Here is a 25,623-nt window from a genome sequence, read left to right as displayed (position 1 = left end):
ACATCCAGTATACAGGTGAAAGTATTTATGAATTGATAATTACAATTCGATTTCCATGATTGTAAATAGTAATGACATAGTATGACTTATAACAGATAAAAATACCCATCGAATCTATGGCTTCGGAAGGTCGGTGGTCTCTTCCCAGGTACATTGTATCTGGGTTCTGTCTTCCACCAACAAAAACTGGGTGGCACCAGATAACTGAAAAATTGTTGACGGTGGCGGAAAACATCAAAACAATCAAAACAAACAATCGAAAACATTTAGTTATTGCGTAATACATTGTTAGTTGAAGAGTTCTGTGACGTAGGGAAGATTCTAAATTTTCTAATTTTACACCGATGTTTTTCAAAGTTAAATAGAAAGATGGGGTATGTTCAGCAGAGCATGTGCTCACATTTCAAATATAATCCTTTGGTGCTAGAAGTGAGCACACGCGTGTTGCCGCTCTGCTGAACAGACCGATGATGTGATACCTGTCGATCTCAATTGTACATTTTCCAGAAAGGAACGATCTTGAAGTTTTGTCTTAATATAAAAACACTGTAAATTTTGTGGCAAGGAACGCTTTACATATTTTACATCAGGGAGTTGGATTGACCTTAACGGCCACTTTATGACAGTTTATATTCTCGTTTGTAAATTCAGTTCGGTGGTAAACAAAGGACAGCTGTTTTTGTAAACTTTGAGTAGGGCTACTGTAAGTTAGGGATTTTTTTCATTAATATATTTTTCTGTAAATAGCTGTAAATGAAATGTTAATTTTTTTTTTTTTAAATTGTGTGTAATTTATTTCTGTTTTTTTTTTATTCGGACCCATAACCGAATATCAGTGCACCTTAAACCAAAACATTATTCTTACAATTCAACCTCAAATGAAATGAGACTATTCTACGACGTGTGATGTGTTGCTTTATTTTCATTAAAATAGTTTGATACAATTGTCTCTCTAAATACCAATAGAAATTACTTTTATTTTAATCAACAATTTCCATGGCAAATAAGCACGAACACTATCCCGCGTCAGGAAGGCACGATGCTTTGTGTCTGGATCACTGAAAAATGAAATGAAAAAATTAAAATTACAAAACATCTCTATGTTCATTTTCAGAGATATTGAAAGTCATTCGATAAATAAACAGAAATATATAAATAAAACAATTCGGTCGCTAAATGTCATGTATTGTACTTCAGTTTATCTTAGTGTGAAACAATGTCTAGCTTGCATATGACGTCACTACCATCCACTACACTAAAATGTTGTGATTTTCGAAAGGTGAAGTAATTAATACAGTATAAAGATGAACTTCTACGATTAAGGGATGCATTTGATGACAACATTGTTAATAGAGCAGTTGAATATGAAGGGTTCAAAATTCTTCAGCCACTTAAGACGAAATTATTTACTTTAATCAGAAATTTCTCCAGCATCAGTTGAATATGAAGGGTTTTAATTTGCACATTAATTGATTAATACAAAGGAAGAATGCCTCCAAGAGAAATCATTTCCGGTTATTGTATTCTGTATTCGATGCAAAAGTACACCCTGTTATGAGATGAAGATATCACACAGTGATCAATCTCAAATCTCCTTACGGCGGGTGTGATCAGTCAACAGGGGATACTTACTACTCATAGGCACCCGATCCCACCTCTGGTGTGTCCAAGGTCTGTGTTTGCCCAACTCTCTATTTTATATTGCTTATATCAGTTATGAGATTGATAACTGTAAGTTATTTTCACCTTTCATAAGCAATACAAAATAAAGACTAATACATAAAAGGTGACGATAGCGAACATTGATCAATCTCACAGCTACTATAAGCCATACAAAATAGAATCAATCTCACAGCTACTATAAGCCATACAAAATAGAATCAATCTCACAGCTACTATAAGCCATACAAAATAGAAAGTTGGGCAAGCTCGGACCCCTAGATATACCACAGGTGGGATCAGATGCCTAGGAGAAGTAGACATCCCCTGTCGATCGAGATATTAGTCTTATGACATTTCGTAAACAGTGTTTTTTTCGAACTCACAAAAAGTAATGGGGAAAATCGTAAAATATAGAAATTATGATTTTATATCGAACATGGATTTAAAGCTTTCTTGAAAAGAATGGTTGATTGCATGTTGTTTTTTTTTACATTATGATGTCGAAATTCCCATTACAGTCCTACGTAAGTAGCTATTTTTGAAGTCCCTACCTGTTTGACTCTAGGAATTAAACACATCATAATGGCACCCACAACAGGCGCAACACCAGCAGCCACAAACGCTATTTCATATGTGTGCAGTCTATCATACAACAAACCTGCAAGATCATAATACCTGGTATTAAATTCATCTATCTCAATGGCATTGGTCTGTGGAATTCTCTTTTCTTTATTAATCTCCACATTTTCGTATTTCATCAATGACCAGATACAACTGTACATTTTCACGCTGAAAACTAAAAGCCAACTGCTTCCTACTTATATTTCAATACCATTTACAGGTAGTTCCTAAATTATTTTGATAAATTGATATGCTGAGAATGTTCTATACAATATCAATGCTAGTACTACACAATAAAGAACTTTCTGTAAGGAAGGCTTCGCTTCATGTGGTGTACTTTAAAGTTCGCTGCATATCATCCAATTGTGGATTTCAAAAGTGTGCATTTGAAAGTAATCCACCGAGTTACAAGAAAATTTCACCAGCATTCAATTACAAGACATTCCCTAACAGCAATAATTTTTTAAAAACTAATTAACAGTAACATCAGCAATGTGAACAGGTGAAGATAACGAACAATGATGAATCTCATACGAGTGACTCCTATAAAGAATACAAAGTTAAAGTAGGGCAAACACTGACCCTTGGAGATATCAGTGGTGGGATCAGTTGCCTCCGAGGGGTAAGCATCCCCTGTCGGTATTAGTTCATGTGATAGATACTGTCCTTTTTTACACATCGCGATATTTCGGTTGAGCATCACTGAAGAGACATAATTTGTCAAAATGCGCATCTGGTGCATCAAAATTGGTACCGTATATTACGTTTTACATGTATACGCGATATATAACAGTTGTAAATTTGAGGATGAAATACATTTATGCTAATGTTACTCACCTGCAATGGGAGGACCAACAGTTATAGGCAGAGAGATGCCACCGAGTATAAACCCAATCCCGTGTGATGTGTTCTTGAGGCCGACAAGGTCAACCACAATTGGACCTAACAAACATACCACAATCCCATCACAGATTCCAAGAATGAGAGAAATAGCAATCAATCCTTTGAAACTGGCCGAGAAAGGAATACATGCTGTTACTACGCCCATCACCACGAAAGCGGTCTGCTGCATGTAAATTCGGTTCACGCATTCCAAATCCGCCATTTCCCCAAAAATGATTCTTCCCAGACCGGATGTTGATTGCATGCAGGTAATCAGAATAAACGCATTTGCATCCGGAAATCTATCTTGAGTATGTTTTACCTAAATATATATAAGCATAGTTAACCATACATCCTTTCAGTAGTGCGTTTTAGAGTAGTTATCAGTGGTATGTTTCCTAAATGTAATTTATGTTTAAAATTAACAAGCCAGTGATATTCTGTCTTGAACACTTCTTTTTTTATAGCAGCTAATTATGAGTGCTGATGTTTACGATAAATAGTCAATGCGTAACCGGCAGTATGAGTAAACTAAAAACTGAAAATAGAATATATTAATATTGTTCAAATAGAGAAAACTCGATCTCGCTTCACTTTCATAATTACATGATTCTGTTGATGTACATATATACTCACTAAATGTATAAATGGCACAAAGTACCCAAATAAACCAGTGGAAAATCCGAAAAACCAAATGAGATATCCACGTGTTTTAAAGATTTTCAGATTCAAGTACTTTTTAGTACAGGAACAACAGCTTACAGCGTCTTCCATATTGATTTCTGTTGAGGAAACTGGAAAATTCGTATCCCCGTGAAACAAAGGCTTCCATGTCAGACTGCACAACAGAAGTAAACAGTACAACCCTCCCAGGATCAGAAACACATACTTAATGCCCAGTGAATCCAACACGATTGGAAGAACAATGGACAAAATTATTGTGCTAAGTGAACTTCCAAAAGTCACGATTCCATTCACAATGCCCAAATGCTTCTTGAAGTAGTGTCCGAGAATGACCAAGGAGAGCGAATATATGAATCCGCCGCCGATACCGAGAAAGAGACCATATGTGAGATAAAGAAGTTCCAAACGTGTGACGAAAGCACTGGAAATTAATCCTATCACGCCCAGCGCGGCCCCAAAGAACGCCGTCGGTCTGATACCAATCCGATCACTGCATATGCTGGCAGAAATGGACATCAAGAAGGTAACGCCTGTACACACAGATCCAACCCAGGCTGAAAAAAAACACCCAAACAACAGTGAGGTCTTATTTTTAACTGAAGTATATGTTGATGGTTTGATTTTCATAATGCCTTCGCAAACCCTCCCCGGGCAAAATACCACATAACTAATTTTTTTCTTTGAGTCATAGTTTGTGTAGTTCATAAAAAGTGATTATTTCGTACAAACATAATTGCACGCTCTGACAGTTGTCGCTCTTTATTGTAATGTACTTTGGTGGGCGTGTACATGTCACGAAAAAAAATAATTTACCCAGGATAATAAGAGATTACACATTTCCCTGATGCAAAGTTCTTCTTAATCTTATTGAAGGATAAAGGTCAAAGATTATACATGTATTCACCACTTTTCCATATCTTAATCTTTATATCACTATTAGGTTTCTTAGCATGATCATCATAGAAAAAAAAGAAGATAAAAAATGGAATACTGTTAAAATTTGCTTTGACCTTGGCAATTTACAACTTCTTTTGTTTTGAATATGTATGATGTAGATTTTTACCAGGGATATCACCATCTGATGTATGATGAAATATACATGATTTGTTCAAACACTGAGGCCTGAACATTTCTTATGCAAATATATCAAGAATGGTCTGGTGTATTGTGACATGCAGATGTTTATGTTCTTGTGAATAGCACGACTAATTCGTCTTTTGACTTTCATATAATTCATTATTGTATGAAAATTAAAATTATGATCGAATAATTGATTCACGGTATAATCTATACTACATACATGTACGTGAAAAGGGGGCAGATGATAAGTCGGTCGAAAGCTAAGAACTGTTGGACACGGTGACGAAGATATACACATCAACAAACAACATGACACGAAACGAAGTACTTTTCTTTTTGTTCCCTTCCGTCCCAAAGGTAGCAAGTTTAAAATAGCATGTACCTTTTCCACATTACTGTGCTTTTGCCAATCACGACTTGCGCCCGTTGTATAAAATGAATGTTTTAAGTTATTTTGATTTCATTGTATTGAAAGAAAGTCATTACTTTTATTTTTTTATTTATCTTTTGATATTTTACAATTCCGTTGATTCCATCGAAAATATATTCCCCTGAAGCCCAAGCCCCAAACGCCAGGTTAACCTTAACTGTTTCAAAAGCAAGCAAGAAATGTGGCCCCAAACCCAACATGATTCTTAATTGAAGAAAATGCATGAAAATATGATGCTTCTTTTTAAATTATGACAAAACTCCATCCTCAAAGGCTTAAACGTCTTAACTCTCACACAGCGCCGGGATTGAAAATCAAGCTCGGAACCTCCCGGTTGCGAACGGAGTATGTACGGGAATTGCTACTTTTGTATGCAGTGATGAAATCAACCAGTAGTGTTGTACATGGTGATGAAATCAACCAGTAGTGTTGTACACTGTGGTAAAATCAACCAGTGCTGTTGTACGCTGTGATGAATTCAACCGGTACTGTTGTACACTGTGACGAAATCAACTAGTACTGTTGTACGCAGCGATGAAATCAACTAGTACTGTTGTACGCAGTTATAAAATCGACCAGTACTTTTGTACACAGTGATAAAATCGACCAGTACTGTTGTACTGTTGTACACTGGCCGTCTACATATGAGTGAAATATTCTCGAGCGGGACGTTAAACAATATACAATCAATCAATCATGTTGTACACTTTGATGAAATCAACGAGTAGTGTTGTACACTTTAATGAAATCAACCGGTACTGTTGTGCGCTCTGATTAAATGAACCGGTACTGTTGTACACATTGATTAAATCGATCGGTACTGTTGTACATAGTGATTAAATGAACCAGTGATGTTGTACGCAGTGTTAAAATGAACCGGTACTGATGTACACATTGATGAATTTAACCAGTACTGTTGTACGCTGTGATAGAATCAACCAGTACTGTTGTACCCTGTGATGAAATCATTCAGTAATGTTGTACACTGTGATGAAATCAACGAGTACTGTTGTATGATGTGATGAAATCAACCGGTACTGTTGTACACAGTGATTAAATCGACCGGTACTGTTGTATACAGTGATGAAATCAACCAGTGCTGGTGTACACAGTGATGAAATGAACTGGTACTGATCGACACAGTGAGGAAATCAACCGATACCATTGCACACAGTGATGAAGATGCACAAATCAACAAACCACACATGGAAAATTACAATAGAAAAGAACCACGTTCTGTTGAAATAAGGTTGTCTGGCAATATGTAGTCAACATCTTTGTAGATATAAAAATCATTAATCTCTAAATCCCACCTTGCTGTCTTTAATCATTAAAATGAGATTGTTGATTAAGAATGCGATACTTACATGTTTTAAAAGAAATTGTTGGATTATCCGTGGCATATTCTTTGACTAAGTATACATATATTATGCCAAACGTATTGAGGATGCTGAACACTATGCCGTTTGTCAGAAGCGATGCTATGCACACGACCCACCCCCACCCGCCATCTGGAGGCACAAATTCTTCAGTGAGGACCGCATTCCCGGGGGTCGGAACTCTAGCACCATGAGCTTCCGAGGAACTCTTTACAGCAGTGATTGAGAATTCGTCTCCTTTTTCGTTGAGTTTTGACATCTTGTCTTATTTCTATAACAGAATGAAAGGTGAAGATAACGAACAGTGAATTAGAACAGAATAGTTCTAGTTTATTACTCCGAATTCTCTCAATACAGACCCTAAGAAAACTCATTCAGAAAATATGTTAGGCTTCCCAGCCTTACACTTTTTTCTACACTCAAATTTAAGGAACAATAGAATAAACGGATACGTTTGGAAATGTAACTCAATTGATATTACATCGTACTACACAGGTAAAACAAAAACTATGACTAAAGGCATTCTTCGAGGGAAATTAAAAGTGTGGTTTCTGTGCGTGGCTTTTTTTTAACCTTGACGTTTGTCATTCATCCACGATGTGTAGATTGCAAAGAGATGATTTTGTTAATAGATACATGTATGTGAAACTTTTACGGTACCAATTTTGATGCGCCAGATGCACATTTCGACAAATAATGTCTCTTCAGTTATGCTCAACCGAAATGTTTGAAATCCGAAATAACAATAAACTTTTAGAGCTATTTTAGGGAAAAACAGAGTGCCAAAAAGTGGAATCAAATTCGTTTAAGGAAAAGAGCTATACGTGAGGGAGATAATCCTTAATTTTGGAATGAATTTCTAAACTTTATAGCAGCAATTAAATATGCATCCGTATTTTCAAGCTAGTAACGAAGTACTTAGCTACTGGGCTGTAGAGATCCTCGGGGACTAACAGTCCACCAGCAGAGGCTTCGACCCAGGGGTCATAATGTAAAACCTATACGGTACCAATTTTGATGCAACAGATGCGCATTTTGACAAATAATGTCTCTTCAGTGATGCTCAACCGAAATGTTTGAAATATATATATGTATTACTGATGTTTCAGAATATGATCATAACTCTATTGTAGGATATTCTGCAAAGCAGACATTACATATGATGGAAAACTTATCTAATGACAAGAAAGATGAAATCTAATTAGGAATATTCAGACTTAATATCAGATGCATTTTTCTTAGGACGTTTTCCAACACTATATTCACATCTTATACTGTTGTTTCTATGCTAGATATTATATACAAAAACACATATTTTGTTTTTGGGATACCACAAACCATTATCAATTGGTTTGAGGATTTAGTTTTACAATATCCATATATTCAGAAATTGAAAGGTGAAGATAACGAACAGTGATCAATCCCATAACTCATACAAGTGATACAAAATAGATAGTTGGGCACACATTGACCCCTGGACTCATCAGAAGTGGGATCAGGTACCTAAGAGGAGTAGGCATCCCCTGTCGACCGGTCACATCCGCCGTGAGCCCTATATCCTGATAAGGTAAACGGAGTTATCCGTAGTTGAAATCGGTGTGCCAAGAACGGCTTAACAATCGGTATGAAACCTGTGAGAAAGTATTTAACAGTGTTTTACTGACGAACTAGATCGTTATAACGACCATAAAATTTGCCAAAACGTGAAAATGATTATAGTATTAAACATTCTTTTTGAAGAATTTATCGATGTGTAAATTCCGGACGTTTTACTCACAAACTGAATAAAAGTGCGAAGCATTCTTATGTTAAGTTTGTGAGTAAAATGTCCAGAGTTTACACATCGATGCAAGATGAAGATAACGAACAGTGATCAATCTCATAACTCCTATAAGCAATACAAAATAGATAGTTGGGACCCCTGGACACACCAGAGGGGTGGTATCATGTGCCTAGGAGGAGTAAGCATCCCCTGTTGACCGGTCATATGCGCCGTGAGCCTTATATCGATGAATTCTGCAAAAAGAATGTTTAATTCTTATAATTCCAATTCGTTTATCAACAATTTTAAAGATTTGAATAATTTCCCCTCCGAGACTCCTTACATTACGTTATTAGTTTTCTGACGCGTATGAATACATCGCACAGTACAAAAAAATCTAACTCTGATAAACATTTATGACATTCAACTTTAATTTTCGAAAACTCAAAACAAAACTAGTCTATAATTACTTGATAAGTAATGTTTAATTCAACAATTTTCGTAAATATTGATCAGAACACTGCAGAGACTGATTTTAAAGATTCGTCCTTGACACTGTCTTATTTACGCGTCAGTTGTTAAAGTGAAAATAACATTCTTTAAACATTGAATAAGATCAAACCCAGCTGAATAACGGGACTCTCGATTGATACTGACGTTCTGATTTGTTATAACACCGGGTACATCAGAAAGTGACGGCAAAACTGGATTTAAGGCTGCTGGAGATGGAGAAACAGATAATTGAGGTCGGTTTTTCTCCCCAGAGGCAACGCTGCCGAGAACCGAGCTAATAACTTTTTTCTGTTTCGTGCTAGGGCGAGGGTAATACGATTTCAGGGATTCCTCGCATTTATGATCGGACATGTACATAATGTTTCTATCTGTCAATCCTGCGTCACTCGTCGCTGTTATGGCAGTGGTCCTCAAGAAGTGGGCTGTGAACCTTTTCACTGTTGCATTTTTGCATTTATCAGGCATAAATGTAGAGAACGTTTTAGGCTTGACAGGTATATCGGAATACCAAATTGAATGGGTATCAGGATCTTCCTCACGTAGAGCATCTTTGTTGCACTCCTTAAACAGCGAGATAGCTTTTGGATCAGTTTTAGAGAGGAAGGTTTTTAGTGATTGGACTGGGCAAGTGGATGTTCTTGTGGCATACATTCGTTTGTCCTCTGTCTCTTCTTTGTCTTCAGAAAGACCTCCTTGGTGGTTTTTGTGTGTGTGTGTGTGTGTGTGTGTGTGTGTGTGTGTGTTTAATGTGTTATTGTCACATATTCAACGCCATTCTCATCTTTATCGAATTTGAAAGAGTTGATTGACAGCTGATGGTGAAACTCGCAGTCACGACTCACAACGTGTATGGCAAGGAAGTACTAAACTCTAAATCGGAGTGCAACAGGGTTGTGATTTGATAAGTAGCTGTTAATTTTGATTAAATCCTCTTGAGATACTGTAGGATGGTGCTTTGTTGGTCGCGATAGCCCTTGTTTCAAATTTAATTTTAATTTAGAACTTAACATGGCATTTGAACTCTTGAATTCGGTGTCTTTGACTAGATCTATTTGACGACCTATATCTTTCAAATATCTGTTGATAGCAGTTCTGACATTTTTCATTGAGTTTTTGTGATACTCAGCAGCATGTTTTTTTTCCATTTTCATTGAGCGGTTACTCAGATTTTTGGGCTGTGCTTCATCATAAATTTTTCGCAGATTTTCATTTAAGACGGCTGTTGGGACTGTATACATATCCAAGACCTGATGCAATCTTTCCATACACCATGCTGAAATAATATTATAAATTTATTCTTAATCTAGCTGGTCTACTATTCGAACAGTTCATCTATGTAAAATTATTCGGATAGATCTATAAAACAAGACAATTCGCGACAACCTCTCTTAGCATTTTTAACTTTTCAACTTTATGTGTGTTTCTGACTTTCAATATTCCACATCTCTATCCATAATTGATCATGTTTTGATTTTCAATTTAATGTCAAAACTGAACATTGGCTGGGTTGAATTTGTGGCGTATACGTCACAGCATTAATATCATTATTGCAAATCATATAATTATTGTTCACCATTAAAGAGACGTGTGCCCCATTTAGTGTTTTTCTTTGTTGTTTCGCTATATTGGTTTTGTTCAATCTGATGCAAATCTTCTTTATTTAATGATTTAAATCTTGCAGAAGTACATGTATTTTGTCAAATTGCATCTGGAATAGTTTGGGTGCAGCCTCTGTCGCAGTTTTCATCACTGTAGGGCTGCCTGTTTCATTTTGTTGGGCACAATCAATCAGCATTTGGTCAAACCCTTCAACGTCTGACTGTAGCACTTCTAGAAGTGTAACCCCCACCCCCCTCCGAGTTCATGTCGTCCGGTAATTTAACATCAAATGTTAGCGGAGGAGCCTCAAAAGCTTCGCTGTCGTCGGAATCCATTGTTTACATGTAATTGCTTACATGTATAATGGCGTATTAATGCAGACAATATGTAAATTCCTTCTCTCAAATTCTTATATATATGGGTTTTTTTTATTTGATTTTTTCCCCATAGATATATTTCGAGATTTTAAATTCATATCAATGCAAATATAGGTTCAAATCATATATTCAAAGAGTATGATCATTATAAGCGAGAACATGGGGCAGCCATAATGTTTATATTAGAAACAGGTCACGAATCAAAACAATTGTAATAAATAAAATTGGAATTATTTCTAAATGAACAATAGTGTTTAGCATTGTAAATTCTTGATTATCGGGTATGTCATTAAGATGTTTTGAATAGGAACTATTGTTATATCTATTACCGTGTGTTATGATTTTGTTTACTAGTATGGTATACGTGTACACATAGTTTGTTTGCTTGTGCATACAAATGTGACATGTAAACAGACTTCTCTAGAATTTGCAGCAATAATACTATACATTATTATTTATTAAGGAAGTTAGTTCCTTAACAACTGCGCAGAATGCTACAACTAAGTATTCACTGGTTCAATACTGATCCCATTGGTGCAAGCATATCACACATCTATTGCAGAACCCTATCCAGTTGAAAGTTTTTGTATGCAAGGTGAAGATAACGAACAGTGATCAATCTCATAATTCCTACAAGCAATACAAAATAGATAGTATATCTATAGTAGATGTATCCATTCAATTTTGAAAGGGTTTTGCAGGGACTATATTTTGTGGCGGAAGGATTGATTAATGAAAAAGTTCTAAATCTGCATGATAATACAGTTTCTGTTTCTTCCAATGTATCGTCCAGTTTTATACTCTTATTCGTTTATTTCAGTTTTATAATTCGTGATACAGGTAGCTGAGCCCTGGAAGTAGTTCAAATGTTGTAGTTTATTAACTTGATTGATACATTTTTTCCAAACAGAACACCGATTGTTAGAAACGTTTTAATTAATTTACTCGAAATTTTGTTTAAAAAATTCAGTATTTTCGCCAATAATTCAAAAATTTGATCTCCATCCTCCACTTTTTTAAAATTCCATTTTAAAGTGTAAGACCAGACCTTGAAAATTATGTAAAATTTTAGAATTTAACATTACTCCTAATATGTCCTTTTAAACTCTCAATTTTGATATCATGAAATTTTTCATATATCAAGTGCGAAAAGGTCATTATTTTTTTTTCCATTACTAGTGTTCATTTTTTTAAATCTGTAGTGTTAGAAGACATGATTATGTAGATATTTCATGTAATGATTGATTTGTGTTACTTACGTTGTGTTGACACCAACAGATAAATCAAGTTTAATTGAATAAATTTTAAGTGCAAAAAAGTCATGTTTAGAACACCGTAGCTCAATAACAAGTGTTGCAACCCGTTTTTCTTTTTAATTTCCTAATCATCCTTCAATGTAGAAATCAAAAATACACTTCCAAAAAAATTGACATTACTCCAAATGTCAGATGCAAACCTCTTTAATGCACATTATCGAACACATCTTAGTGGGGTTGCAACAATTGTTATTGTATCATTAAAAGTAGAGAGTAGAAGATGCACATTTTATGAAAAAGAAAACGTTGTATCAATGTGACTCTTTGCATATAAAGTTTTGCAGATCATGAAAAAAGATAGAATCCAAATTTGGCATACATTTCCTTTATTCATAAATGTACCAGTATTGTTTGAGATTTGAGATGCTCTATTTTTTTCAGTTCGTGTCGTGCAAAGGACTATACGTTCAAAATGATAAATATCCCATAATACCGGAGAAATAAAAAAATGAAGAAACCACCTTGTTTTATTGCAATCCATACGAATTTCTGAAAGAATTAAATCTGATATCTTTACAATATGTAATGGTAGCTATTTCTTCATGAATGTGCTGGATTTGTGAACAATGCGCGTAGGGATATTGATGTATATAGTACGTCTATTTTCGACAGAAAAGGAAGTACAATGTAACTGTAATGAGAACATGAAATGTAACACTGTATATCACATGAAATGTTACACTTTATATCACATGAAATGTAACACTTTATATCACATGAAATATCACATGAAATGTTACACTTTATATCACATGAAATGTTACACTTTATATCACATGAAATGTAACACTTTATATCACATGAAATGTTACACTTTATATCACATGAAATGTTACACTTTATATCACATGAAATGTAACACTTTATATCACATGAAATGTAACACTTTATATCACATGAAATGTTACACTTTATATCACATGAAATGTTACACTTTATATCACATGAAATGTTACACTTTATATCACATGAAATGTTACACTTTATATCACATGAAATGTTACACTTTATATCACATAAAATGTAACACTTTATATCACATGACATGTTACACTTTATATCACATGAAATGTTACACTTTATATCACATGAAATGTTACACTTTATATCACATGAAATGTAACACTTTATATCACATGAAATGTTACACTTTATATCACATGAAATGTTACACTTTATATCACATGAAATGTTACACTTTATATCACATGAAATGTTACACTTTATATCACATAAAATGTAACACTTTATATCACATGACATGTTACACTTTATATCACATGAAATGTTACACTTTATATCACATGAAATGTTACACTTTATATCACATGAAATGTTACACTTTATATCACATGAAATGTAACACTTTATATCACATGAAATGTTACACTTTATATCACATGACATGTTACACTTTATATCACATGAAATGTTACACTTTATATCACATGAAATGTAACACTTTATATCACATGAAATGTAACACTTTATATCACATGAAATGTTACACTTTATATCACATGAAATGTTACACTTTATATCACATGAAATGTAACACTTTATATCACATGAAATGTAACACTGTATATCACATGAAATGTTACACTTTATATCACATGAAATGTAACACTGTATATCACATGAAATGTTACACTTTATATCACATGAAATGTTACACTTTATATCACATGAAATGTTACACTTTATATCACATGAAATGTTACACTTTATATCACATGAAATGTTACACTTTATATCACATGAAATGTAACACTTTATATCACATGAAATGTTACACTTTATATCACATGAAATGTAACACTTTATATCACATGAAATGTTACACTTTATATCACATGAAATATCACATGAAATGTAACACTTTATATCACATGAAATGTTACACTTTTTATCGGCAAACTTTTCAAAAAGCACTAACGCACCTAATAAAATATGCCAACGTAAAGCGTCATAACTCATACTGTCATGTATTTTCAAAAATAAAATTTATTTTTAAATGTCAAAATATATCACCATATCCTACCTCTGTCAATAGAAATTGAAACTACCAATCTTGTATACGAAATAGAGTTATCTCCCCACAGTGATATTGGGTGTGCTTGCTTTGTTCACAGGTGCTTGAGTTCAAGATCCCCCCCTCCGAATAAGCTACATGAGTTGATTTAAATATTTTTTGGTTGAAAATATTTCTAATACATGCCAACAACGTCGTGCATACCCCGAAAGTCCAAAATAATTTAAAATAAGCCTTTTTTTTTTTTTTAGAAAAATACCCTCACTGGTTATTTTTATAATAACCAGTGAGGGTATTTTTCTAAAAGGGCTTACTTTGAATTATTTTGGACTTTCGGGGTATGCACGACGTTGTTGGCATGTATTAGAAATAGTTTCAACCAAAAAATAGTTAAATCAACTCATGTAGCTTATTCGGAGGGGGGGGGGGGGTGGTCCTGAACCCAAGCACCTGTGTTCTTTTATAATAACCAGTGAGGATATTTTTCTTAAAGGGCTTATTTTGAATTATTTTGGACTTTCGGAACCCAAGCACCTGTGGATTTGTTTACACCAATCACGAAGTGTACACCTTTCCCTAATCAAGTGCAAACGTGTACATTTTTTGTGTTCACCATCCACACCCTGTGCAGGGCCTGTGCCGAGGACATATGTTGGTAAATGCACCGCAAAATTCAATGTGACTGCAAAATAGAGAAGCAGAACGTTTGCATATTTTTCTCTCCGTATTTTGCTTGCTGTCAAATGTAAAAGAGGGCATATCCAGTCATAAGTCATTTACAAGAGTTTAAAATGTAAAAGAATAAATGAAAACGATTGACATTTCGGAAAATCATCAAAAAGAAGTTCGATGCAAAAAAAATCAATAAATATTTTTGAGTATGACCTGATATTTTTTCAAATGCATGGAGGTATTCATAAATGCACATTCAAATACATTTTTGTTTTTTTAAAGTATAATTCCTAAATTCTTGTAAATATCTATTTTCTACTTTATTTGCATTTCATTTTTCAAAAATACACAAGGATATCAACAACGCCTGCACACTTTTCATGAAGCGTTATTATCTATATATTTACTTCAGAATGCTATGTTTGATGATTATTTTAGTTTCGAACATGTTAGTGGTCCCGATGTATTGAATAAGAGTTTTTCTTTGGGATGAGTTGTTCACTTAGCACGGTATTCCGATATAATTTACTTTATTTTTCTCTTTTCATACTGTCCGCTACGCAATTTAACTCTGATGTACAAAACTGATTATTTGATTTTGAGTGCTAGTGCAGAGTGATGAAAAGTGGTCTTTGTTGTTTATTGAGGGTTACACGTTGACACTAATAGTACAGTTGGAAATGAGACCATTTAATTCTCCAGAGAAAGCCCTAATATAAATAAATGGTTCAATTTCTTTTTAGTGCACTGGATTTATCCAAGATCGTTTTACACGTATATAAACGTATACATCAAAAGTCAGGGCTTGGGGTCTTTAAGGATGTATTGATTGAAATGACAGAACAAATTGGTTTCAGAAAAAGAAATAAGTTACGGTTTTCAGTTGATGAAAATAAGTAGCTAATATTCAATTTTTAATAATTTAAGGACTACACCTTTCAGATTAATGTTTAGAAGAGATTATTTAGATTAAATTAATACTGTTTCTTTGTTCAGTTGCACGAAGATGAGTTAAGTTTAACCGATAGTTCACGTCGTGCGACTGGTCTGGGTACATGTATCACTTATAAGATCTACTTAAACTAGACACACTAGTCACTTCTTGGACTAGTCAAGATATACATATTATATGCAACATTATCAATATTACTGAAACACACTATGCAACACCCCTCGTGTACAGGATCACGGTATAGCACATCAAACATCAGAGGGGGGGGGGGGGGTCCAAGGAGGGTCCGGGCTTCGGACCCCCCACCCCGATCAGGAAATTGTCCTGGAAAGTGTACAAATATCGCATTTTGAGGTGGAACCCCTTATTAAACCAAAATTATAGGTAGACTCCCTTTTAAAAAATTCTCGGATCCGCCTCTGACCATGAAGGCAAAATGCGGAGTTGCATAAAAATACATGGTGATCAAGACGACGAAGACGAGCCAGGGTACGGAGTTACACAAACGAAATGCTGATCAAGACGACTGATTTCCCATCAGTAAGCTGATTTACTAAAGACGTCAACATTCAATTGATTACCCATCAGTAAGCTGATTTACTAAAGACGTCAACATTCAATTGATTACCCATCAGTAACCTGATTTACTAAAGACGTCAACATTCAATTGATTACCCATCAGTCAGCTGCTTTACTAAAGACGTCAACATTCAATTGATTACCCATCAGTCAGCTGATTTACTAAAGACGTCAACATTCAATTGATTACCCATCAGTCAGCTGATTTACTAAAGACGTCAACATTCAATTGATTACCCATCAGTAACCTGATTTACTAAAGACGTCAACATTCAATTGATTAACCATCAGTCAGCTGATTTACTAAAGACGTCAACATTCAATTGATTAATATCAATAGTGCTCTGAGGTCATTATATTCAATGGAAATGAGAATAGTCCTTCTTTCACATGAAATGTAGTAATTGCAAAAGAATGAATAAAGAATTAATTTTCAATATCACTCATGAAGAGCAATGTACTTTATACTGGTCTACATTTTTCACAATGAAGTTGGAATAATATCCCGCCTGAATATTGGGGCCATACAGTGCGGTTCGATCTTTAACCTAGGAAATCAATATATGGAACACAAAGAATACCTGATAGTTGTTAATTGCAAATTAAGGAATTGGATCTCCGGGTAGCGCAGAGGTAGCGCTTTCGCTTCTCACCGCTGCAACCCGAGTTCGATCACCGTGATCAGCAGTGGTTGTATGTGAGAGGGTATGGCGATCGCCCGCTCGGACACGTGGGTTTCCTCCGGGTGCTTCGGTTTCCTCCCACATAAATAATCCCCTAGCGCAAACATCCGTGCAGCAAAAGACCCCATTGAAAATAAGCTTTCGAGTTTCATGGGTTATCCTTGGTATTTATGTATGTATATTTGTATGTATGTATATACCGAATAAATATTTACAAAGAATCAAGTTTAAGTATGGAGAAATAATATTATTGGAACCATAGTAATTTTGTCGTTTAAGAAGATTTTTCGCAGACAGTGTTGGATCATGATATTACATAGAAACAAAATAAAGTCTTCCTAGATATAGCAACCTTCCCCTGTCTCTGATATCTTTATACCCGGTAGTCTTTAGCGGATCAGAAATTCATCATTATACTTTCCACGACCAAAGCACGATTGTTGTGTAAATCTACAGATTTATTTCGGAAACAACCAATCCAGATCATCACATGTACTGAGAATTGTATATACACTGTGGATATACACCTCAAACATTCTCATCTCGTATCATTAGCGGGTTCATATTCACTTCAACTGAAAATGTGACAATGTGATACAAATATGTTAAAAGGCTCATTAGCGTAAACAACCCACTCACACTCAATGTGAAAAGAAAAGATATCCCTGCACTGTCTTTCAGATCAGAAATATGTTTCCTTTCGAAACTTCATTTCGCCAACTAAACTGTATAACTAAATTCTATATTGACATCTATGTTTTGTAAATTTCTCTTCTTACTCAGTGTTTTAAAACTTATTTCCTGTCAATCAATTTATATCAAAGTTCGACATTAATTATACATATTAATAAATTGTATGTATATGTATGTACAACTGTATAATTTTATTGCTTCATTTATATAATGAATGATAAGTTTCAATTATTGTGGTGTGGATCGAATTTTTGCCTGCATAAAAAACAAGGCAAAGCAAAGTCTCCTTGTAAATGTATCTAATGTCGGAACATAACTGTGTTTAAAATACACATGTATATTGTGATCTATATTGTTTTAATTTTATCAATTTATTATCAACATTGCATCATTTATATTGGGAAATTGATCCTCTAAATCTTATTACACATCTTGATGTTTTCATATTGCTTTTTATTTATTCATAAAACTTAAATCCTATCGATCAACCTTCTTTTAAGAAAGTACTATATTTTGTAATAATTTTAGTTTTCATGACGATCCGGGATAGAATAAGTCCTCAGTACCCCTTACTTGTCGTAAGGGGCGACTGAATGGGACGGTCCTTCGGATGAGACCGCAAAACGCGAGGCCCTGTGTCACAGCAGCTGTGGCACGATAAATATCCCTCCCTGCTCAATGGCCATAAGTGCCGTGCATAGGCCTAAATTTTGCAGCCCTTCACTGGCAATGGTGACGTCTCCATATGAGTGAAATATTCTCAAGAGGGACATTAAACAATATTCAATCAATCAATCAATCGTGATCAATATGAAAAAGTATATTTTTTTTATTTGAAGTTTCAAGCTCAAAGATGTAAACAGGCAATGATATAACTAAATTTATTCGACAACTATACACAAAGTAAACTGATCCGAGGAGTTTCAAAGTTTTGTAACATCTGAAGTTTTCAGAACGAAATTCGAATCATACTTTTAAGTTTTTCTTTAAATATTTAATCTGTTTAATTTGATGTGAACGAAATTATGTCTCGTTCAGTTTATCAAAGAGTTCGTAGACGTTCGAGTTATCGTGCAAAATAGACAATTTTAAAACAAACTACATACCTTATAAAGTACGTTGTACATGTATCTATAACAAGCTGGTAACGTTATTGAAATGATGATCTTCGGTAAAACTTTTCAGGCTTGTGCAGTGTGATCTAGTAGGAATTTGTCTTGATATAACCCAATATATATACTATACCTTGTTATCGATGTAGTGACATTAGATTAGAATAAAAAAAAAAAATGATTAAGATGAAAGATCTTTTTCTGTAAAAGAAGACAGCATGAAGCTTGCATACACTATATCATTATACTAAATAAAACACACCGCCAATACATTATCAAGTGTGGCACCAAGGTTTTCTTAATTACAGTTCTTTATAAAAGTCATTGAAAGTCTTTAAATGGAATTCATTTATTCATAAATCGAATAACATTATATTATTTGATCCTTACTAGTTACTGCATCACGTGGTGCATTGACCTCTATTGACCTAGATTGTCATGCATTCGCGAATTGAATGGTGTATAACCTGAAGGTAATATGAATGCGTACAACGGTTTCACGTGTACAAGTGAATGTACGATCTGTATATATTCTATATATCATTATATTACATATCATACATTTTCATCTTATATCAAAGGTCAAGTGTAATAAAAATAGATTTGAAAATAAAGCTTATAATTCATTGAAACCCGTTTTGAAAAGTTTATTGATGTGTTTATTTTTTTTTAATCCAGGTAAATGCGCAAAATACCTATTCCAAAATCGTTGTTTATAGAAACGATTGAAGGAATTGTCGCCCTTTCTTATTACGTCATTTGAGACAATTGTAGTTGTTTACGCCTGTATATCATCGTTTTAATTTCTGTGAGAAATTGTCAGTTTTAACAACACCGTGGATAGTGACGGTCACATACCGTAGACACACTTGAGTTTAGGGATTAAACGTTTTATGTTTGTACCTGCACCCGTTTCGAAACCATCAGATAGTTATATGTCTATAATATGTCAATGTTCGACAAATACCTCATAGGAATCACAGTTAGAAATTATTTACCCGGCCAGTCCATAGAAAATTGGGAATGATATTAGAAAAAAGGTTCTATCAAAAGATAACCTTTGTATTTTACACAATCTAAGCTAATCAAAATCAGACTTCATATTCAGATTATAATGTATTTAGCTAGATGTATATTTAATTGAAAAATGCCTTTTTGGAAGAAAAAAAACAGCAACAAAAGACAAAAACTTATTGTGCACAACGTTATTTGTACCCCCCCCCCCTTTTTTAAACATCTACATGTAGATACAATATCATAAAATGTAAATTAGGCCTATTAGTACATGTAATTTCTTCAAAACACACGTCAAATGCGAAATTGAAATATTACGGCACAAAGTTAACGAATTGTAGCATTTTGAGGTGTGAAATTTTGGCTTAATGATTCATGATATATTAATTAATGTAGCACTTAAAAGCATATTAGGAAAAGGAAAAAGTTGTACTTGTTTTCATAATGAACTTGAAGAAAAAGCTTTGGAAATTGGACTGACCTCGCAATAAATAGGGTTTTATCAAAATGGGTTTTTTAAATTTTTAAACTGAATTCATTTCCATTTTTACTATATTTTATTTTTTCAAAATATATATAGCGAAGAAATGAAATGATGAGTCCCTTATAAATATAGTATGAGTACGACAATATTCGAACGATATTTCATATAATAAAAGAAATAAAATCAATTCGAACTAGGTAATGGGTGACATTAATTTTTATGTGCAATCACAAACCCATTGAATACAATGTCGCATTAAAGCATTGAGTGGTGAATGTAGAGAGGGATGGATTGCATCCCCCCTTTTTGGGTTGAACTTTTTATATAATTAAAATACATCCCTTCACTTGTTTTGTAGGATGCCCAGTTAATCATCACTTTGCACTTTGTTTTGAGTCAAACAGGATGATGCGTCAGGGTTGATGGAAACCTGATCCTCGTTAATTAAAGTGTCACTCACTGAGCCTCGTGGCTTGTCACAAATCTTAGTGTCTATTTTCAGTTTCAGTGTCCAAATTCTTCGAAATTTAAGGTCTTTTGGGAAAAGAAACATACTTAATCCCTGTCCCTTTTCACATTGCAGTTCCAGGCCCGTACCGAGGGAGGTGGGGTGCGGGGGTGCAAACGCACCCCCCCCCCCTGTGAAAACCATTAAACACTATTAAAGTCGGCTGTGTAAATCATCAAGCACTATTAAAGTCAATCACTAGCTTTTACTTCCACAGTAAGGAATATCACGAAATAAATTCAATACATATTCCCTATGTGTAAAGAAATACGGTTAACATCGTATCCGGTTTCGGTTTCTTTTTTAAACGAATTGAGTCTTGATCAGTGGTATGTTTTGCAGACATTCTGGGACAAATGCATCGTTTCAAAGATCGATTTGATCTAGCTGAGTTTTAGTGTGACTGCAGTTGTAGTACACAGGTAATATCAATAATGCTTTAAAGTATATCTTCAAAAGTACGAGTCGGACTCATCACAATTAAACTGCTTACAAAATTTAAAAAGAGCAATGCTTTTCGGAAACGTACAAATGTATTGTGTTGTCTGTCATTGCGCTAAAACTGAACTTACTATCAATCAGTGAACATCTGACAAATCTAAAGATACCTTGTATGATGCGGGATGCAGCTCATCACAGTTTAGCTGGACATACATACATATGGAAATCAATAAAACCCAGGGATCAAATCTTGGGACATAGAAATTAAAAACAACTTTCAACCTACCAACTTTTTTTTTTTGCATATAACCATGATAACTGGACACACAATGTTTTTTGCCTGAAGAACTTCTAGCAGTGCCCTTTATAAATGCTGTATGTAATTTATGACTAAAATCTTCTTTTATTTTTTGGACTTAGTACTGTGTTCTAATTTGAAGTTTTGTTCACCTTTCATTACCATTTCTTGAAACAGAGTTTGAATAAAAATGTTAACATGTATACATGTTTACTTCATATTTTGCATCTTGGTTCTGTGAATGAATTTAAAGAAGACGTGATCATTGGTACCTGCTAGGGGATATTAAGCAAATAAAAGCAAAACTGAAAGTCCAACTTCATATAATTAATAAATAACTTTCATTAGACAAGAACACATTATTGACCAGCATTTCCTTACATATGACCAATTTTAGTATGCTTCCCCTTTCATAAATAAGTAAATAAAAAGCAAAAATTGCACCCAGGATAGAGCATTTTTACCCTTATTTTTCTCTATTTCGCTTCTGCTTCCGGGGGGCTTCGCACACCAGGACCCCCACCGGGTTCGCCCTGGACCCGCTTGGGGGCCTTAAGCGGCCCCCAAACCACTCGCTGTAAATTTATGCACCCCCCATTGAAAAAGTCTGGGTACGGGCCTCAGTTCAAAGCAGCGCATTGTGCCATATATGCAGGACTTTTCTATGTAAACACTATAAAAGCCTATCAATGCAATCGAAAGTTGTCTCAGATGACGCCATAAGCTACGAGCGATAACTCACTTCACAACACATTTATCGATCGCTCAGGTAAAAGTTTGATAGCGCCGTGTAATTCACACCAAGTGATTTTTATCAAAATTGCCATCGAAATTAATCCATAAGTCACTCCACAATGTTTGGGTCTTATTACACGAAGTAAAAATATGTGTTATTGTTTCAATATTACTTGTACAAAATCAACAGAGAGTTAAGTCTTCATATATATAGAAAAATTTCAGAAAGAATTGGTTTTAATGTGTCAAATATAATATTTGGTGAAATTCCACTGTCTTTAAATAATAAAGCCATAAACTTTATAATTTTATATGCTAAACAATACATATTTATCTGTTTAATGCAGAATAAAGAACCAAATCTTGTTAGATTACTATGTCACTTAAAGTTTAAATATCATGTAGAGAAATATGCTGCAATTCAAGCATTTAAAATACATAACTTTGATAAAATATGGATGAAGTGGGAAAATATTTTTGCAATTGATTAATTATTACTACATGTACTTGTCATTATTTTTAGTACATGTATTATTGCTATTATTATTACTTTCACTATTGTACAGCAAGTAACCTAAACCACAGGGAGATGTATGCATGTATGAAAGGTATGTTTGTGTAAGTGTTTGATGTATTGTATGAAACCAAAAAAATTAAATAAATTATAAAAAAAAAAAAATCCATAAGTGTACGACAGACATTTTTCTGTATAAAACTCAAGTTTTAGGAAAATCACCGTACTTGACCTTTAATCACTTTCCAAATGATTCAAACGTGTAATACGAGGCAACGTGGAGGTAAAATGCAATATGTGTATACATTGTACTACTTTATATTGATCAAATCATTTTAAAATGCGTTCATTTTTTTTGTTATGCAATGTTTCATATTTATTAACCCCCTCTCAGATTTTTCGAGATGATCCCTATAGAACTTCAGCGATAGTAAGATACGTCAGCCATTTATATTCTTTACTGGCGTCATCATGCAAGCACGTTGATGTTGACGAAACTTTGATTTCAAAGATTTCAGTCTTTATGCAGAGAAACATTAGCAGAGAGTTCGGGCTTTAAATTTTAATTTAGCGGACATTGGTCGTGTCATACTTTTGATTTTGTGGGATGTCATTCAACTCATTAACATCTAGGAAAACCCACACAAAATACTCAAAAGTAAGAACATATATCAAATATCCAGAATGTGCAAAACTAGAGGCCCATGGGCCACCTCGCTCAAATGGGTAACCTTGGCCCTACTGTTGTTCAGTTATTGTGATTTTTAATAGTTTTCTTTGCAATGTTTCTTTCCACGAAAAAAAATTACTCCATATTATGGCCCCAACCTAGCCCCAGAAGGACCTGTTATAACCGAACTAATCGTCACTAGGTACAAGAAACCATGATATGAAATGTAACGGATGTTTACTCTTCCTAGGCACCTGATCCCACCACTATTATATCCAGGGTTCCTGTTTGCCCAACTATTTATTTTAAGTTGTTTGTGGGGTTTATGAGATTGATCACTGCTCGTTACCTTCACCCTTCATGTGAAGTTTGGTCATAAGAATTCCATGTACAACATATGAAAGCTTCACATTATACAGTTCAAGGAATATTGAATAGGAACATGTGTCTTAAATGTAGGTGGAACTGCAATGTCAAGGTCACTAGGTCAAACACTTTGGTACTAAAAGAAAGCTCTTAATCATCACAAAGAATACAAATATGATAGTTGAGAGACACATCACTCACAATTAAAAGGCTTAAACAGAGCGCCGGGATTGAGAATCAAATAAGGAACCTGACGCTTGTGAGGGGAGTATGTACTGCAACCTGTACTGTACAACACAGTTGAATACTCTGTGTAAAATTATGCGTTAAATAAAATTAAAACTGTTTCAGTTTATTGATGTGCGCAGTGATGAATACAACGGGTATTGTTGTGCGCAGTGATGAACAGAACCTGTACTGTTGTAGGCTATGGTGAAGATACACAAAGTAACAAACCACACATGGATAATTGTCACAGATTGACAGAGTTCTTGTCCAAATAAATATAAAAGAAATGACACACCGCACAACACTTTACAATATATATATTTTTCTCCACTTTTACATATTACATTTTTGTTTACTTTACAATATATATATATATATATATATATATATATATATATATATATATATATATATATATATATATATACACTTTTAAAGATTACATTTTTGTTTACTACAGTTCATTAAATAATTAAAGTTGGTTTCTGCTTCCTCATATGCTCGTCTTTCCAAACTTTGGCGGGCAGAGGTATTACGTACTAATGCCAATATTTCCTGTATTTGGTCTACTTGTAACTCAGAAGTGAAGTGACGACAATCTGGTTTATAAGAGAAATTTGTAAGTGAAGTTTTCAATAGACAAAACACTGGGTGCCAACTATCTCTGTGCACGCCTTGCCTGCTACGCCCAAACTAACTCGCAACTGGTATTTCAAGTGAATATATACACGGGACGGTATCTAAATTTAGACCTGGTGAACATCATTAACTTTACCTGTATGGAAGCAAGTTAGGAATAAAATTATATACATTTAATTCTTTTGTACAAGGTTAAAATTAGGGGAAGTAGTTAGGACATAAAATGTGACAATAATTAAGAACCACGTCCTACTGAAATAAGGCTATCCTGCAATATGCAGTCAAAATGAAATATTTATGTATATATATATATATATATATATATATATATATATAAGTTATTGATCTCTAAATCCCATCTACCTGTCGTTAACAATTAGAATGATATTGTTGATTAAGAATGATGTACTTACATGTTTTAAAAAGAAATTATTGGATTATCCTCGGAATATTCGTTGACTAAGTATACATATGAAAGGTGAAGATAACGAACAGTGATCAATCTCATAACTCCTACAAGCAATACAAAATAGATAGTTGGGCAAACACGGACCCTTGGACACACCAGAGTTAAGATCAGGTGCCTAGGAGAGGTTAGCATCCCCTGTCGACCGGTCACACCCGTCGTGAACCCTATATCCTGATCAGGTAAACGGAGTTAACCGTAGTCAAAATCAGTGTGCCAAGAACGGCCT

The 25,623-nt window shown here is 34.3% G+C and overlaps 1 protein-coding gene across 5 annotated transcripts; it reads right to left on the bottom strand.

The window, feature by feature from the left end:
* Positions 1–899: 899 nt before the first annotated feature.
* LOC125677103 (monocarboxylate transporter 10-like) lies at positions 900–19,178 on the bottom strand. Of its 5 annotated transcripts, none has more exons than XM_056159759.1 (7): positions 19,026–19,178; positions 6,727–7,009; positions 3,928–4,403; positions 3,121–3,487; positions 2,866–2,985; positions 2,214–2,320; positions 900–1,058 (listed from the first exon to the last, which is right to left on the bottom strand). In XM_056159759.1, the coding sequence occupies exons 2-7, from the start codon at positions 6,995–6,997 to the stop codon at positions 1,056–1,058; spliced, it is 1,344 nt and encodes a 447-aa protein (XP_056015734.1). In that variant the 5' UTR covers positions 6,998–7,009; positions 19,026–19,178; the 3' UTR covers positions 900–1,055. The 5 variants fall into 5 exon arrangements, with proteins under 5 accessions (XP_056015734.1, XP_056015733.1, XP_048771031.2 ...); XM_056159758.1 differs by having other exon boundaries at positions 3,802–4,403; positions 19,026–19,174; XM_048915074.2 differs by having other exon boundaries at positions 2,866–2,916; positions 3,802–4,403; positions 19,026–19,173.
* Positions 19,179–25,623: the final 6,445 nt, after the last annotated feature.

Source organism: Ostrea edulis, chromosome 3 (assembly GCF_947568905.1).
Source record: "Ostrea edulis chromosome 3, xbOstEdul1.1, whole genome shotgun sequence".
Classification (NCBI taxonomy): Eukaryota; Metazoa; Mollusca; class Bivalvia; order Ostreida; family Ostreidae; genus Ostrea; species Ostrea edulis.
This window is presented reverse-complemented; position numbering and strand designations above follow the sequence as displayed.

Coding starts and splice junctions, on each gene's coding strand:
- LOC125677103 (XM_056159758.1), bottom strand. CDS start 6,997: ATGTCAAAACTCAACGAAAAAGGAGACGAATTCTCAATCACTGCTGTA. Junction 3,488..3,801: donor TTGTGCCATTTATACATTTA/GTGAGTATATAT, acceptor ATATATATTTAG/GTAAAACATACTCAAGATAG. Junction 2,986..3,120: donor TGTTGGTCCTCCCATTGCAG/GTGAGTAACATT, acceptor ATGTCTCTTCAG/TGATGCTCAACCGAAATATC.